General features: G+C 42.7%; 1 protein-coding gene across 1 annotated transcript; it reads left to right on the top strand.

Annotated features, from left to right (window-relative positions):
* The first annotated feature begins 227 nt into the window (after window positions 1-227).
* sgsm1b (small G protein signaling modulator 1b) lies at window positions 228-13,196 on the top strand. Its single transcript, XM_069673150.1, has 24 exons — window positions 228-305; window positions 2,835-2,910; window positions 3,619-3,781; window positions 3,936-4,088; window positions 4,265-4,332; window positions 4,427-4,569; window positions 4,653-4,784; window positions 4,873-4,997; window positions 5,080-5,147; window positions 5,237-5,400; window positions 5,483-5,612; window positions 6,033-6,159; window positions 6,235-6,299; window positions 6,403-6,548; window positions 6,633-6,761; window positions 6,833-7,006; window positions 7,151-7,216; window positions 8,672-9,886; window positions 9,971-10,095; window positions 10,379-10,461; window positions 10,558-10,667; window positions 11,543-11,639; window positions 11,724-11,891; window positions 11,995-13,196. The coding sequence occupies exons 1-24, from the start codon at window positions 243-245 to the stop codon at window positions 12,081-12,083; spliced, it is 3,879 nt and encodes a 1,292-aa protein (XP_069529251.1). The 5' UTR covers window positions 228-242; the 3' UTR covers window positions 12,084-13,196.
* The last annotated feature ends 1,670 nt before the right edge of the window (window positions 13,197-14,866 follow it).

The following is a 14,866-nucleotide window of genomic DNA, read 5'->3' as shown; positions in this document are numbered from 1 at the left end:
GAGAGGTAACAGATAGGTTTAATTTAGTCGCTAAGGACACATCGTGCATCTTGCAGCCTCTTCTTCGTCTTTTTCTTCCCTGTTGTCCACAACTGCCTTCAACACCTTCTCCATAAAGCTGTGCGTGGCAGCCGCTACCACAACACCCGGAGCGATGGGAGGTACAGTCACGGTTATTATTTCCCTGTCGTGAGCGTTATCATCATTTATTTCCGATACAGCATCTGATCAGCATACTCGATATGTTTTCTCTCGTGACAGAGGCCGAGACGCGCCAAAAATTACTGCGCAATGTGAAGAAAGAGGTTCGTTGCGTTTTTATTTTCTCTCCTGCACATCACTGTTTATGTTTACTGGCGCTGTATGCTTAGACAATGCGTGTGTACGTGTGTGTGTGTGTGTGTGTGTGTGGACATGGTCCCTCTGGTTAGAGCCACGACTACGCCACAGGCCTGTTTATATCGCATTTATTTAACAAAATAAGAGTCGATGCATTTAGGGTCGGATGTGGAATTTAATACTGGTATTTTTCCTGCTGTTGTTAGACTGGCGTTAGATGATGATGACGATGATGATACAGATGATGGGGATGATGATGATGATTTTATACAGGGGGAAAATACATATTTAAGAAGCAGTATGAAGATTTATTTAATTATTTCCATGCAAAACCTGTTTTTTCACTTCCTGGAATAATTCCTCTATATCTCTGAAGAAATCACGATTTAACCCACACACCTTTAACACACCATCCTATGATCAGAAACTTAAATGTGTGACCTTGGCATCTGTTCTGTGTTTGCTCTAGCAATCATCAACTGCAAAACAAAAAAAGTGCAACCCAATCCGGGTGATTTATTACTGATTTGAGAGATACTAATCTGGGTAGAAATTAAAGCGAGCCCACCACAGACCCCTCCAAACTGCTCAGTGACTCCCCGGGGAGACAGGATGTTTTATTCATTGCTGAGAAAGCCGGGTACTTCCAGGCTTATCGTGTCCGTGCTCCCCCTCACCTGTGACTCATTGCCTCTCAAACATCCATGACTGTGTTGCCAGATCCTGCAGCAAGGAGGGGCTTAGCTGGGATATATAGATTTATAACACAGCATAATGGATTTTAAGCATTTGCCTGTTTAGATCAGGTTGATATAGACGTCTTTATATCACAAAGAAGACTCTTTATTCTGCAATTTTAGGATTCTGGACACATTTTGCATACAATAGAATTCATATAAATACCTTATAAAGGCAAAAGACTTTAACCCTAAAATGACAGGGCCATAACAATACATCTTTCTCTCATTCTGTGATCAGAAAGCACAGAAAATCACTCAGGTCAAAGCTGCATTGCTTATCAACAGACAAGAATACGTAACAGAACGTGGCATTTTCCAAAATGTTAGGGTTGCTGAAGCAAGCAAATGCAATTATTCATCAAACAATTCCTGTTGCAGCAAATGTCAACCTCTAAGAACTTGATACATTGATGGTAAGAGGAGAAAGTCAGCGTTATAAACCTGGTATTTGTTGTATGTACCTGACAAAGAGCCTCTTATTCCTTGGCACTACTGAGTGCATTGTGGGAAGTGTAGGATTCAAGGCATTTGGGGTTTAATCCCAAGTTCTCCCTCTTTATGGAAGTTCATTACTTTTTCAATACAACTGCAGGAGTACCCCTTAAAACTGCAAGAAGAAAATAAAGGTATTAGTATCTAAAGCATCTCAGTTTTGCCGTTCTCCATGGCTCAGTTGGAGGACCAAGTTCGAGTCAAGTCAAGTCAAGTCAACTGTATCGTCATTCATCTACATGCATACAAATCTAACGGACCAGGTGCTAAGATCAGTAGTGCGCATAAGAATATAATAAAGGGACAACAAACATGTGCTGCAGGTGTGATGCATATGACTTTGGTTTATAAGGTGCTGTGTGGTTTCCAATGTGGATATATGGAATATAAATATGGTTATGAGTATAGATACAGTCTGTAAGTAATAGTATGTATTGGGGTGACAGCAGTTTATGGCTGGGCAATATGACAATATATATTGTTAAAACAATATAAAAACGTCTGTCGTTTGTGTTTTTCTATATCGTCTCTATCGTGATGTCACAAAACCAGCAGCTGAACTGCTTTACGGCTATTTTTACGTCATTTTGAGAACGCTTTACGTTCTAATCCTTGCACGCGGGAGTGAACCTGGAGCGAACCATAGAGGGAGGTGCTGCTTATTAACATGGACATTAACGTGCAGAAAAGGACAGAAAAATGGAAACTCAGTACTTTTTATTTGTCAAGTATTTAATTCAAACAGGATTATATAAAAATAGGCTCCACCATGTGGTTATTTCATATGGACTAATTATTTGTTAAATTACCAGAAAACAGTCTATATGGTGATATATATCGTTATCAAAGATATGAAAAATTGCCACATTGCCCAGCCCTTGTAGTATATATTAAAAACATATAAATAAATAGTATCAGTATCGGTCAGTCGAGTGTAACTGCACACTGTGAATAAATAGATAAAAGTTTTTGTAGTTAAAGGCAGCCTTCCGAAAATGTATTTGCATTTATATTCCTGTGCTCAAATTGAAGGCATGAAAACAGACAGCAGACAAAAAGGACTTAAAAGGCCGCAGAATGCATGTGTTTGAGTTTCAAAAGAATCCAGTGTTATATGCTGCCATGTCGTGTTTTCCTCCTTAATGTGTTGTGCGTCTCATCATCACCTCTTGAAACATATTCCCACACTTCCTCTTTCTGTCACTTTATGTAAGCGTGTCAGATGGATTTAGTCTCGTCTCACTTTGTGCTTTTGTTTCTTAGGTGAAACAAATTATGGAGGAGGCCGTAACGAGGAAATTTGTGCATGCAGACAGCAGCCACATCATATCCTTCTGCGGTAAATGTTTTTCATACTGAATATATTCGAGGCTCAAGGCCTTTTCCATCAGATTCAATGTTTAACATTAACTTAAAAATCCTTAGGCTACAAAGGCAGGGCCAAAGAGATCAAGAGAGTTTTGGCATGATATCTTTTTGTGAATTTAAGAATAATGTGACATTTCAGAGACTATAGCAGAGGACATGCTGTGCAATAATAGTACAAGTCACCGCACTGGCTACAACAACATTTACATACAGCACAGACTCATGGCTGACATCAGTTTGTGTCAAGCCTCCACCTCCCACGAGGTTCCTCCTCACAGTGCAAAATGGTCCTTTACAGTCTGTTCAAGCATGTTAATCTGACCAATTTATTCTCATGGAGCTATTAGTCACGGCTATTTATAAGAAACAAGGTGCATGGCTGGATGTGTATTAAAGTAGACTAACACCCTTCTAAGGTGTTGATACTAAGCAGGAGTGAGGCGTGTGTGATTCACATCCCTCATATCCTAGCAACGGTCAACTGCGTTCAGCAGATTTGAGTCTATTTCTACTTGTGCCACCTGTGCTTTCTTTCACCTGGTACAAGTATGACAGCTGTTGGCTCAGAGGCAGATAAAAATACTCGACCCATATGAAACAAAAGCATCATAAAAACTGAACTGAATTTAAAGCTTCTGAGTTAAATACTGACTAATACTCTGTGTGTGTATGTGTGTAGCTGTGGTGGAGGCCTGCATGCTTCATGGGCTGAAGCGCCGTATAGCCGGCCTGCTGTGCAGTAACAAGGTTGCAGCGCTCTTTATGAAGGCGGCAAAAAGCTTTACGCCTGCTGAGGAACTCTGCCACAAAGTGCAGGAGCTGGAGCAGCTCATCGAAAACAGGTGAAGCGTCAATTCCCCCCATGTTTAAAAATCATAACACGCATTCTCTTCTCTAGCCCTGTATGTCTTTTCCTTTTGTGTTCTGCTTGTATGTGCTATAATGCTGTGTTCTCTCCTAGACATCTCATCTGTCAGGTTTCTTTTGTTGTTGCAGCAAGCAGAACAATTCTTCTCTGACTAATGACCGCAGTCGGCAATCAAAGCTGGCCAACCTGCCGCCTCAGGCGCTGAAACACCTGTGGATCCGAACCGCGCTGATGGAGAAACTGCTGGACAAGATCGTCCTGTACTTGGTGGAGAACAGCAGGTATTCAATGCAACTATTCTCCATCATTTTGCTTACTCTGCATACCGACTCAGAAAAAACCAAAAGGTGTCTGTCATTGTTTTTGTTCATCACAGTTTCAGCCTTTTTGAATTTTGATATATATGATATGCAAACAGGAAGTTGAGTATAATAATGTTACATGTTACTTCCTGCAGTTCCTTCTATGAGAAAGAAGCCATGCTGATGGATCCTGTCGACGGCCCAATTCTTGCCTCTCTATTGGGTATTCACAAACCGTTCATTTTGCCTCAGTGCCCCATTGATTCAGAGCTTGAAAAGACCTGAGATAATGAAGCATGGCTAACCTTGTTTTGCAGTTGGCCCTTGTGCTTTGGAGTACACCAAAATGAAGACCGCAGACCACTTCTGGACGGACCCGTCTGCCGACGAGCTCGTGCAGCGACACCGCATCCACAGCGGCCACTGTCGGCAGGATTCTCCCTCCAGACGGCCAGCACTGGTTAGCAATTAGAATTGATTATAGTCAAATAATCAGACGTAAACTACTGTATGTATGATCGTACTTTTCTTTACGTGCATCAGATCCAGAAGAGACAGTCCAGTGGTAGCATGGATGACCGCCCTCTCATGTGGGTGAGGGACTATGTTGAATCACTCCACCAGAACTCCAGAGCCACACTGCTGTTCGGAAAGAACAACGTCCTGGTGCAGCCGGTATGTGTTCAGCACATCTTCCCTTAATACAGTTGTATAACCTGCTTTAAGAGAGGGTATGTTAAGAGAGACTTACTTGTGTGTGCAGAGAGATGACATGGAGGCCATCCCAGGCTACCTCTCTCTTCATCAGACTGCAGACCTCATGACCCTGAAGTGGACGCCCAATCAGCTGATGAACGGCAACGTGGGGGAGCTAGACTCTGAGAAAAGGTTAGAAACAAATCTAATGCGAGTCTAGTCTTGTTTGTACTCTCTTGACTAAATACCGCCCATTCTCTCATCTCTCCTTCAGCGTGTACTGGGATTATGCGATGACGATTCGCCTGGATGAGATTGTCTATCTCCACTGTCATCAGCAAGGTACAGTACGGCAGTACTGTCTCATATTTTATCCACATTAGGAGCCTAAAGAGTTACTAAACTGTTATTTACTGTGTTCATTCCTCCAGTGAACAGTGGTGGCACAGTAGTTTTGGTGAGCCAGGATGGCATCCAGAGACCTCCTCTACATTTCCCCAAAGGAGGACACCTCCTGCAGTTCCTCACCTGCCTGGAGACCGGCCTGCTGCCTCACGGACAGCTGGACCCGCCGCTGTGGAATCAGAGAGGAAAGGTCAGCAGGGAGAACACTTGTAGTCTCATGTTTTTAATAATGCTTCACCTATAATCTGTTTCAACAGTGCCTTACCTTTCAGGGAAAGGTTTTCCCCAAACTGCGAAAGAGGAGTCCTCACGGCTCCTGTGATTCTGTATCAGATAAGGAGGACGACGAAGCGACCGATTATGTGTTTCGGATCCTCTTTCCCGGCAATCAGATGGAGTTCAGTAAGTGTCTTTTATCCCGCTCATCAGCCTCCCTGAGCTAATCTAATGAAGCATCATTAGAGATTACATCTATGATTACATTATTCTCTTAAGACGGATTTACAGTTTCAGCTTGGATAAAATCTGGTTTCCTTAGGCGTGTAATTATCATAGATCCTTTTAATTAATTTCTCTCTTATAATAAACTGCTACATGTTGTATCTTTTCCAGCATGTGTCCATTACACACTATAGTCCTGCCAACAGTGGACATACAGTAGTTTGTCTGCCACGTCTCCATCTCCATCCTCTCCATGCTTATTTAATATAATTTCTCTTTTTATTTGCAGAAAAATGCACCTTTCTGTCCAAATCTATTGGATGGTATAACTTTCTTGATGCTAGTAGCACTTGTAATGTTAAGAGTAATTATTCTGCACAGTGGCTCTGGAGCTGATGGACCAGGGCGTGAACATGTGGCAGCCGACGCCCAGGAAGTCCTCCTGCTCGTCTTGCTCACAGAACGGCTCCTCTGACGGCTCTCTGCCTAACGGCTGTAACCAGGAGAGGTAAGAGTTTCGTAAGGACATACTCAAATCAAATTAATCAAACTGACTAAATTTGACATGTTTCTTTCCTTCCAGAGCGCCCTTAAAGCTCCTCTGTGACACCATGAAGTACCAGATAATCTCGCGTGCTTTCTATGGATGTGAGTGTAAAAAACTAGGGGTTAACTCCGGTTAATTTGGAAATCACAACATTCCAATTGTTTGTTCCTGGTCACTATAAAAGCTTTTATTTTTCCTCTCCAGGGCTTGCATACTGCCGCCATCTATCCACGGTTCGTACCCACCTTTCTGCTCTGGTCAACACCACCATAGTCGACCCTGAGGTGCCCTCTGCTGCCAGGGAAGGCCTCTCTGTGGAGGTCTGGGGCAGATTCCTCAAAGACACCTCTGTAAGCTCACACCATGCCCGAACATGTATTTTTGTTTTATTCATTACAATATGTGAATTCAGTGTGCAACTTATTCTTGTCCAGGCCTATGAGGAAAAGGAGATACACCGGCTCGTGTATTTTGGCGGTGTGGCTCCTTCACTACGCAAAGAGGTGTGGCCCTTCCTGTTGGGACACTACCAGTTCACCATGACGGAGAAATGCAGATTAGAGGTATATCCACGCGGTGCCTGACTGAAGATTTTATGGTACATATATACATTTACTTAAAGTTTGCGTTTCAGATCGATGAGCAGCTGCGGAGCACATACGAGCAGAACATGAAGGAGTGGCAGGGCTGTGAAGCCATCGTGCGTCAGAGGGAGAGAGAGAAGCACGCGGAGGCCCTTGCCAGATGTTCGTCTGGAGCCAGCGTGGAGAGAGGGCCAGTGCAGCGGGACTCCACCATCAGCACAGATGCAAGTTTGTTTTACTTAGCATGCAATGTGCCGCATTATGTAAGCACTATCACAACAGACAAGAAGGTTTATTGTATGATGAGGAGTTTGTTTTAGCAGGCTGGATAACTGATCTGCTTTATGTCTCTTGCTTTCCCTCTGCAGTCGTCTCTATGCAGCAGCTCGGATCAGAATGCGCACTCACAGAGTGAATCCAGCAGCAGCGTACAGGTCCATGCCAATTTTATTTCATGTTTTCAGTATTGTATGTAAAAATTAATTTACTACAATTTTCCAAAGCATACAATAACTTTTTTTGATTTATTTCCAACCTCAAAAAATTACACTGTGATTTTAAATGTGCTATCACTTTTATTCTTTATAGATTATTGCCAAAAAGAAGGCGGTGCCTTCAAGTTTTTTTTAACATTAACAAGACTTCATGAGGCTTTGCTGTAGTTAGATTTATTATTCTTTATTCTTCATTTGGGGTTGCACGGTGGTGCAGTGGTTAGCGCTGTTGCCTCAACCAGTCCCCGGTTCAAACCCCGATTTGGGCAAGGTGGGCCTTTCTGTGTGGAGTTTGCATGTTCTCCTCGTGCATGCGTGGGTTCCCTCCGGGGTCTCCGGCTTCCTCCCACAGTCTAAAGACATGCTTGCAAGGTTAATTGGTGACTCTAAATTGCCCATAGGTGTCGGTCAGGGTGTGAAAGGTTGTCTGTCTCTATGTGTCGGCCCTGTGATTGACTGGCGACCAGTCCAGGGTGTACCCCGCCCTTTGCCAAATGACAGCTGGGATAGGATCCAGCCCCCCCGCGACCCTGAACAGGATAAGCGGTATAGATAGTGGATGGATTCTTTATTTGGATCCCCAGTAGCTTGCACAGAGTGGTCACTAGTCTTCCTGGGGTCCAGACAAAAACATTAACATAAAACACTTTAAATCAAACAGTGTTGATAAAACATGAATAGATTTGCAGACCAGATTTGCTGGTATTTGGTCACATGGATTTTTAAAGGATGGTTGCGCTGGATGAGAAGTCAGAGAATCATTTAAGTGTTGATAATAAATCCTGACAGGGCATGAAAGAGGGGACAAAATGACACGGCAATCCATAACAGTTGTTGAGACATAACACAGAAAAATTGCAAATATCTACCTCATGGTGGCACTACAGGAAAAGCTAAGTGATCACCATTAGGATACACCATTTAAGAACGATCAAGTCATGTTTGAGATATTTGTCAGGATAAGTAACAACTTTTACCTGCAGGTGGCACAAGAGGAATGTTCAGAGTGTCATCCTTAGTGGTACATGAGTGTCTGTACAAAATATCTTAGCAATCCATCCAATAGTTTTTGAGATATTTCTGCCATGGAGACATCCACAGCGCTACGCTACTAGCATGGCAAAAGCTAACTCTCTAATATTGCATGTATCCTTGGACCCAATAAGAGGAGGCAAGAATGCTGTTGTAATTGTATGACCTCAGAGGATCTGTATAGTAGAATAAATTAAATGGAAATCCATATTAGACTCTGTAGTATGTAGATGTTTCAGCAGTAGTGATACGTATATCTGGCCTGTAGCTAATTGGGCTAACATGCAAAACCACTAGCTAACCGCTAACCATCTGTCCATTTCATTGCTGTGTGCCTGCTGACCACTTTCTTTTTCTCAGCAGGTGTTTGGATCAGTTGAGGCAGTGGATCAGATAGAGACGGAGCCCCGAGCAGAGGAAGGAGAAGGACAGCTCAGTAGTCCACTGAAGGAAGCCACAAGTGGCACCACAGATAGCGCACAACTTCCCTCCTGCAGCCCCTCCTCCCCTGGTCTGTCAAATCAGCATCCAGGTTCAGAAAATAAACCTACTGCGACAGAGTCAGATGTTGGATCTGCAACCTCCCTGCAGTTGTTGGCAGCATCAGAGGTCCTAAATGAGAAAACTACGACTACATCAGAGGCATCAGGAGAGGAGGTAATGGACTCAGTAGTGGAGGACAAGGCTTCAGAGACAAAGATGGAGACAGTTTCAGAGAGTGAGGTGGTTAAGGATTCACAAGAGACTTCTGAATCTAAGGAAAAACCTTCAGCAGATGAAAAAGATACACAGGAGCTATCTGAAGATTTGAAAGCAGTGGACACAAATATGAATTTAAGATGCGTTCCAGAGAAAACTAATGTTTTAAAGCTCGAAACGGAGATTCATAACGAGTATTTCCAAGCGCCTCCACTCGGGCAGACCTTGACTCTTCAAGCACAAAAGAGCAAAGATCAGGAAGTGGAACCGTTATGTCCGAAGGCAGCGGAAAAAGAAGCAGATCCATCGAGTGAAATGAAGCCAGAGATTTCTGAAAAGCCTGAGCCGGCTTCTGAAAAAGACACATCACAAATGTCAAAGGCTGCGGAGTCGGAGAGACAGGATGCTGAGGCAACACTGTGCGACCTGGCTGAAACCAAAAAAGCATCAGAAATCGCATTTGAGAAACCAGGTTCAAACTCACCCGTCAGACAAGTTCTGAACGCTCTTCAGTCGGCGTCGAGAGGGAGCCTTTCATTATCGTCCAGGCAGTCTCCGGACACGGCAGATTCAGACGACTCTCCATCTGCCCTGGAAATGGAGGACATTCCTGCAGGGATAACATGTGTGAACTCTGAGGATATCAAAGCCAGGCCTTTCATAGGCCTCGCGGCACCCCCTGTCTCCTTTGCACAAAGAGAGAAAATGGCTTCTGTGGATTTTGTCCTGGATCACCAACTGGACACGAGTCCTGAGGGCACAGACCTGGGTCTGTCTGAAGAGGAGCCGGAGATGGAGAATGTGCTCGCCGAAGCCGAGGCTGCGGAGGCGGGAGGAGACGCCAAGCATGAAGAATCCTCAGAGGAACAAACCTATTCTGTAAGCATTATAATCACATACATGTTTACATCTTCCATTACTTTAAAGCTAATGCTAACTAGATTCACTACACTATCTTTACAGCAAGAAACTCTGGACATGTACTTGATTAATTTGCATCGCATCGACAAAGACGTCAGACGCTGCGACCGAGCTTATTGGTACTTCACTCCTGAGAACCTGGACAAGCTGCGGAACATCATGTGCAGGTAAATGTGTCACAGTTCTAAATGTGTCTCAAACTAAGCAGAAAATACGTTTTTGGAAAAGCCTGTTTTTGTAGCCATCTTGTTTTTTTTCTCGCCATTTTCTCATTTACTTCTATACAATTCAATGTCTTGCGCAACCATTGGATATGCCCCCTGTTGGCCTTAAGAAAGAATGCACCCTTGTGTACCAGCTTTACTCAATAGACTCTGAGGCTATGTCCACTTATAAACAGTCTAAGGTTTCAACCCCAAACAAATAACTGAAAAATTGTTGTCTCCATAGTTACGTGTGGCAGCATCTGGACACAGGATACGTCCAGGGCATGTGTGACCTGCTGGCTCCCCTGCTGGTTATCCTGGACGATGGTCAGTGACGTTTTAATGCTGTTGACTGCACATAAATGGCTAAATGAATTACTTTTTAATTGTTTGTGTGTGTATTTTTGTGTGTGCGGTACCCAGAGGTCATGGCATTTAGCTGCTTCACTGAACTGATGAAGAGGATGAACCAGAACTTTCCTCACGGAGGGGCCATGGACTCTCACTTCGCCAATATGCGTTCTCTTATCCAGGTTTGTAAATACAGTGCACAAATACATACGCCAATCAGCCATAACATTATGACCACTGACAGGTGAAGTGAATAACACTTATTATCTTGCTACAGTGGTAATGTTAGACTGCAAGTGAACAGTTTGTCCCCGAAGTTGATGTGTTGGAAGCAGGAAAAGTTGGCAAGTGTAAGGATGTGGGCGACTTGTGATGGCTAGACGACTGGGTCAGAGCATCTCCAAAAACTGCAGCTCTTGTGGGGTGTTCCCGGTATGCTGTGGTCAGTACCTACCAAATGTGGTCCAAGGAAGGAAAATCGGTGACAGGGTCAAGGGCGGCCAAGGCTCATTGATGCTCAAGGGGAGCAAAGGTCGGCTCGTGTGGTCCGATCCAACAGAAGAGCTACTGTAGCTCAAACTGCTGAAAAAGTTGATGCTGGTTCTGATAGAAAGGTGTCAGAACACGCAGTGCATCGCAGTTTGTCCATGCTAAATGCAGAAAGCGCCTACAGTGGGCACGTGAGCATCAGAAGCGGACCACGGAGAAATGGAAGAAGGCGGCCTGGTCTGATGCATCACTTTTTCTTCATGTGGATGGCTGGTGCGTCACTTATATGGGGAAGACATGGCACCAGGATGCACTATGGGAAGAATCCAATCGATCTGTGGGATGTGTTAGACAAACATCCATGGAGGCCCCACCTCGCAATTTAAAGGACTTAAACCTGCTGCTAACGTCTTGGTGCCAGATTCCTCAGCACATCTTCAGAGGTCTAGTGGAGTCCATGCCTCGACGGGTCAGGGCTGGGGGACCTACACAATATTAGGCAGGTGGTCATAATGTTCTGGCTGATCAAAGCTAAAGTCTAATGATTATTTGGTCTTTATATTTATAGATCCTGGACTCTGAGCTGTTTGAACTGATGCAGCAGAACGGAGACTACACTCACTTCTACTTCTGTTATCGCTGGTTTCTACTGGACTTCAAAAGAGGTGATGGGAAGCGAATAAATGGCACATTAAACATGGAACATAACATTTTACACAACATAATACTTGTTTTTTTTTCCTCCACAGAAATGGTGTATGATGATGTTTTCTCTGTGTGGGAGACGATCTGGGCGGCCAAGTACACCTCCTCTGAGCACTTTGGACTCTTCATCGCTCTGGCACTTGTGGAGATGTACAGAGACATCATCCTGGAGAACAACATGGACTTCACAGACATCATCAAGTTCTTTAACGGTAAGATAAGAGAAATATATGTATATACTCAAGTATAAAGGACAAAAGATGTCAAAATATTTCCCTCCTGGAAATCACATTTATTTTCAACTCTTCTCCTCAGAAATGGCCGAGCGACACAATGTCCCGCAGGTGCTGATGATGGCTCGAGAGTTGGTCCACAAGGTGCAGACGCTCATAGAAAACAAGTGATGCAGGAATGCTGCTCTCCTTCTGCTGCTCCCATGTTTCTTTGTGCTAAATTCTTAAACGAACACATACTGAAATATTCAAGAGGTAAGGAATCGGTGTTAATGAAATGCAGGGATTGGTTAAGACTGGAAAGACAACTACATTAAAGCTGCTCATTATTCTAAGGTAGTTGTGTTTTAACCTCTCCCTGTTGCTCCTGTCTGCGTGCAGGACGTACAACATTTATTTTGAAAGTGTAATTGTTCACCCAGTGAATGTACCCTTGTTGAAAGTGCTTCAGGATGTGGTTTTATTTTGCCTTAAATTGAGCTATTTTTCAGGGATACAGCAACCAAATTATTCACTGTATTGTTACATATTCTAAATGGTTATTATTTTTTCAGTCATACATCTTGTGATACACTTGAATATATATTTTCAGTATTCTTATGATTTTGCTGAAACTGTAGCTACGATGATGAAACATTCTGTGATGCACTTGAGTATATTTTCCGTTGACATATCTGGCATTTGTTAGAGGATGTGGTCTTGTAAAGATGAGCGCACTGACCAGACAGGAGTTGTGTCCAGGTAGCATGTGTGGTTTGCTTCTCACTGAACATATTGCGGACCGCTTGGTGGCTCCTCGGGGGCCCGATTGTCCTCTCATAGTGTTTGCCTCTGATGCGCACAAGCTTGCAGGATATCCAGACTGAACCTGTGATTTCAGTGCACAACCTGTTTGCATATATAGTGTCGCCTTTTCCTCTGATACTCATACTGTGTGCTCCTTCTCTCTCTGACTTCCTCTATGCATTGTTTAAGATGTGATTCAGCTTAATTTCATCCTTTGAACCCTGTTTTATTTCTGTGCAGAGCGACGTTATGTGGAATCAGTTTGTTCAAACAGTTCTTACTTTAAATAACAACGCAGCTCAGTACAGTGCAGTCACATCCTGCTTCCTTGCAGCAAAGTGAGAGCTGATGTGATGTGCAGTGAAGAGCAGCTTGCTTCCTCTGCACTTTTTTTTTTCACCATGACAGTTTCTGTTGCTGATCTTGGTTGCCTTGTGTACGGAAGAGGATTAGAGCCACTGGAAAAAAAAAATTAAGGTCCAATAAAAATTTTTTTTTAGTTTTATTCAAAAAAAAAGTTTTGACTTTAATCTCAGAATTCTAACTTTTTTTCTCAGAATTCTGACGTTTGTTCTCCGAAAAAAAAAAAAAAAAGTCAGAATTCTGAGAAAAAAGTTAGAATTCTGAGATTAAAGTCAAAACTTTTTTTTATTTTTATTTTTCGAATAAAACTAAAAATAATTTTTTATTGGACCTAAAAAAATGTTCCCAGTGGCCCTAATCCTCTTCCGTACTTGTCCGTAACACGCTCTAGTGATTTTTTTATACAGCCGAACTTTAAACCACAAGTCCGACAATAATCGTTGATATAACTGTTGAAAAGGAGCCCTGCTTGCTATCCATGTACCCCTCATGCGAGGCTTAAGCCTGTATAAATTTCATGGAGTCTCTTGAGCTTTTAAATTTGATGTTAAAACTGTCTATTAAGTTCCAGATGGTCAACTTAGGGAATTTAAAGATTGGGTTCTTATCTAACTTAGATGTGTCTTTACAGAAACAATGCTCTGGAGACTTTGATGTCATAGTTTTAATTGAGAATGTTTGTGTGTAACAACTTCAATATTAGCCCGTATCTGATCTGTGTGACAGAAATATCAGATGGATATCTTGAAATGTTAGCAGATAAACACAAAACTATCTACCGGGCAGCGTAGGAGCAGTCAGAAAGTTCCTGTTGTGGTGCAGACTCACGGTTTCATATGAACAGAAACACACCTGTTTGGTTCACTGTGGCTTAAATTCCAGTGTTTTGAAATCACCGCTGACGTGTCTCCATATGATCTTCAGACATGCCTGAGTATTGCTGTTTGTGTATAGCTGTGTTTGTTGTTCTAAACAATGTGTTAAAAAGAAATTATTGTATAACTAAGCTAGTACATATTTATGATTAAATGCAATACGATGTCTGTATATGGGCTTAATCTGATTATAATGGAGAGAAAGACAAAAATATGCCATTGGAAATGAATATATTTTTATTTTTGTCTGTGTCTTCTCAAATTGTCACCTGGTATATTTAAGTTATTGCGTATTAAAAATATTATATTTTGCATCCCATGTGCCTCATGTGTGTTTGACACGATCAGTTTCAACACATGAAGTTACACACTGAACTTCCAACCAATGAAAAGGTTCCATGTAAGAGAGGAGATGTGACGTCCACACATTAATCAAGTAGGCAAAGCAAAGGCATTAAACTGATTTGCCTTCAAGAACAGATAGTTTCTGTGGTTAGCCAAACGTTAGTGCAACCACAGCTCAGAGATTTTCTGACTTATAAGACAAACTGAAGGCTTCAAGTAAAGCTTGACATCCACTGGGCGAGTTAATAACAAGGGATGCTTCATATTCAAAGAATGATTAATGGTAGAAGATTACAGCTCATTATTGTGCGTGCAAGCTCACCATCACTTTTCCTGCGACACTTCAAAAACAGCAGAGGAGCTATTTTTATTATTATTAGTACCTCCTGAGCTTTTGTAACTTGGCAGGTCAGAATGTCTTACCTTTGAAAAGGCCTGTTTTTTTTCCCCCAAGTTGTGTTTTTTTTTGTTTGCTTTTCTGGCTTTTGCCTTTATTACAGTTGAAGAGAGACAGGAAATGTGGGGAGTAGAGAGTGGAGGATGACATGCACCAAATGATCGACAGACCGGGAGTCAAGCCTGCGA

Source organism: Semicossyphus pulcher, unplaced genomic scaffold (genome assembly GCF_022749685.1).
Source record: "Semicossyphus pulcher isolate SPU_LCO1_2020_fin unplaced genomic scaffold, fSemPul1.0.p SCAF_22, whole genome shotgun sequence".
In the NCBI taxonomy this organism is placed as follows: domain Eukaryota; kingdom Metazoa; phylum Chordata; class Actinopteri; order Labriformes; family Labridae; genus Semicossyphus; species Semicossyphus pulcher.
This window is presented reverse-complemented; position numbering and strand designations above follow the sequence as displayed.